The sequence below is a fragment of the Brassica oleracea genome, chromosome C3 (genome assembly GCF_000695525.1).
Source record: "Brassica oleracea var. oleracea cultivar TO1000 chromosome C3, BOL, whole genome shotgun sequence".
NCBI lineage: Eukaryota > Viridiplantae > Streptophyta > Magnoliopsida > Brassicales > Brassicaceae > Brassica > Brassica oleracea.
In genome coordinates this window covers 36,262,613-36,262,851 of record NC_027750.1, presented here as the reverse complement: position 1 = coordinate 36,262,851, position 239 = coordinate 36,262,613, and the positions used below count along the sequence as shown (strand labels likewise).

The 239-nt window shown below is 42.7% G+C and overlaps 1 protein-coding gene across 1 annotated transcript in view; it reads left to right on the top strand.

Annotated features, from left to right (window-relative positions):
* The window catches only part of LOC106330506, a 2,179-nt gene that overhangs the window by 454 nt on the left and 1,486 nt on the right, over window positions 1-239 (top strand). The window contains exon 2 of the mRNA XM_013768962.1: window positions 25-147. Within this exon, the coding sequence (XP_013624416.1) occupies window positions 25-147 (123 nt within the window). The remainder of the gene's footprint in view (window positions 1-24; window positions 148-239) is intronic.

Genomic DNA, 239 nt, shown 5'->3' with positions numbered 1-239 from the left:
ATCAACAGAAGTGATGATCAGCAGACAAAGAAAGAGCTGAAGTCTCTCCAAGCCAAGTTGGATCTACTTCTTGCAGAAAATGCTAAGCAGGAGAAGATGAACTTTGTTGGTGACCAGATTCAAGAGGCACCTCCAGTGATCAATGAGGTTGATAGTTTAGAAGGCCAAGAGGAGTTGTGCTTCATCAATGCTAATGGCACATGGTACAAGAAAGAGCCCAACTTTCAGTACCAAAACAA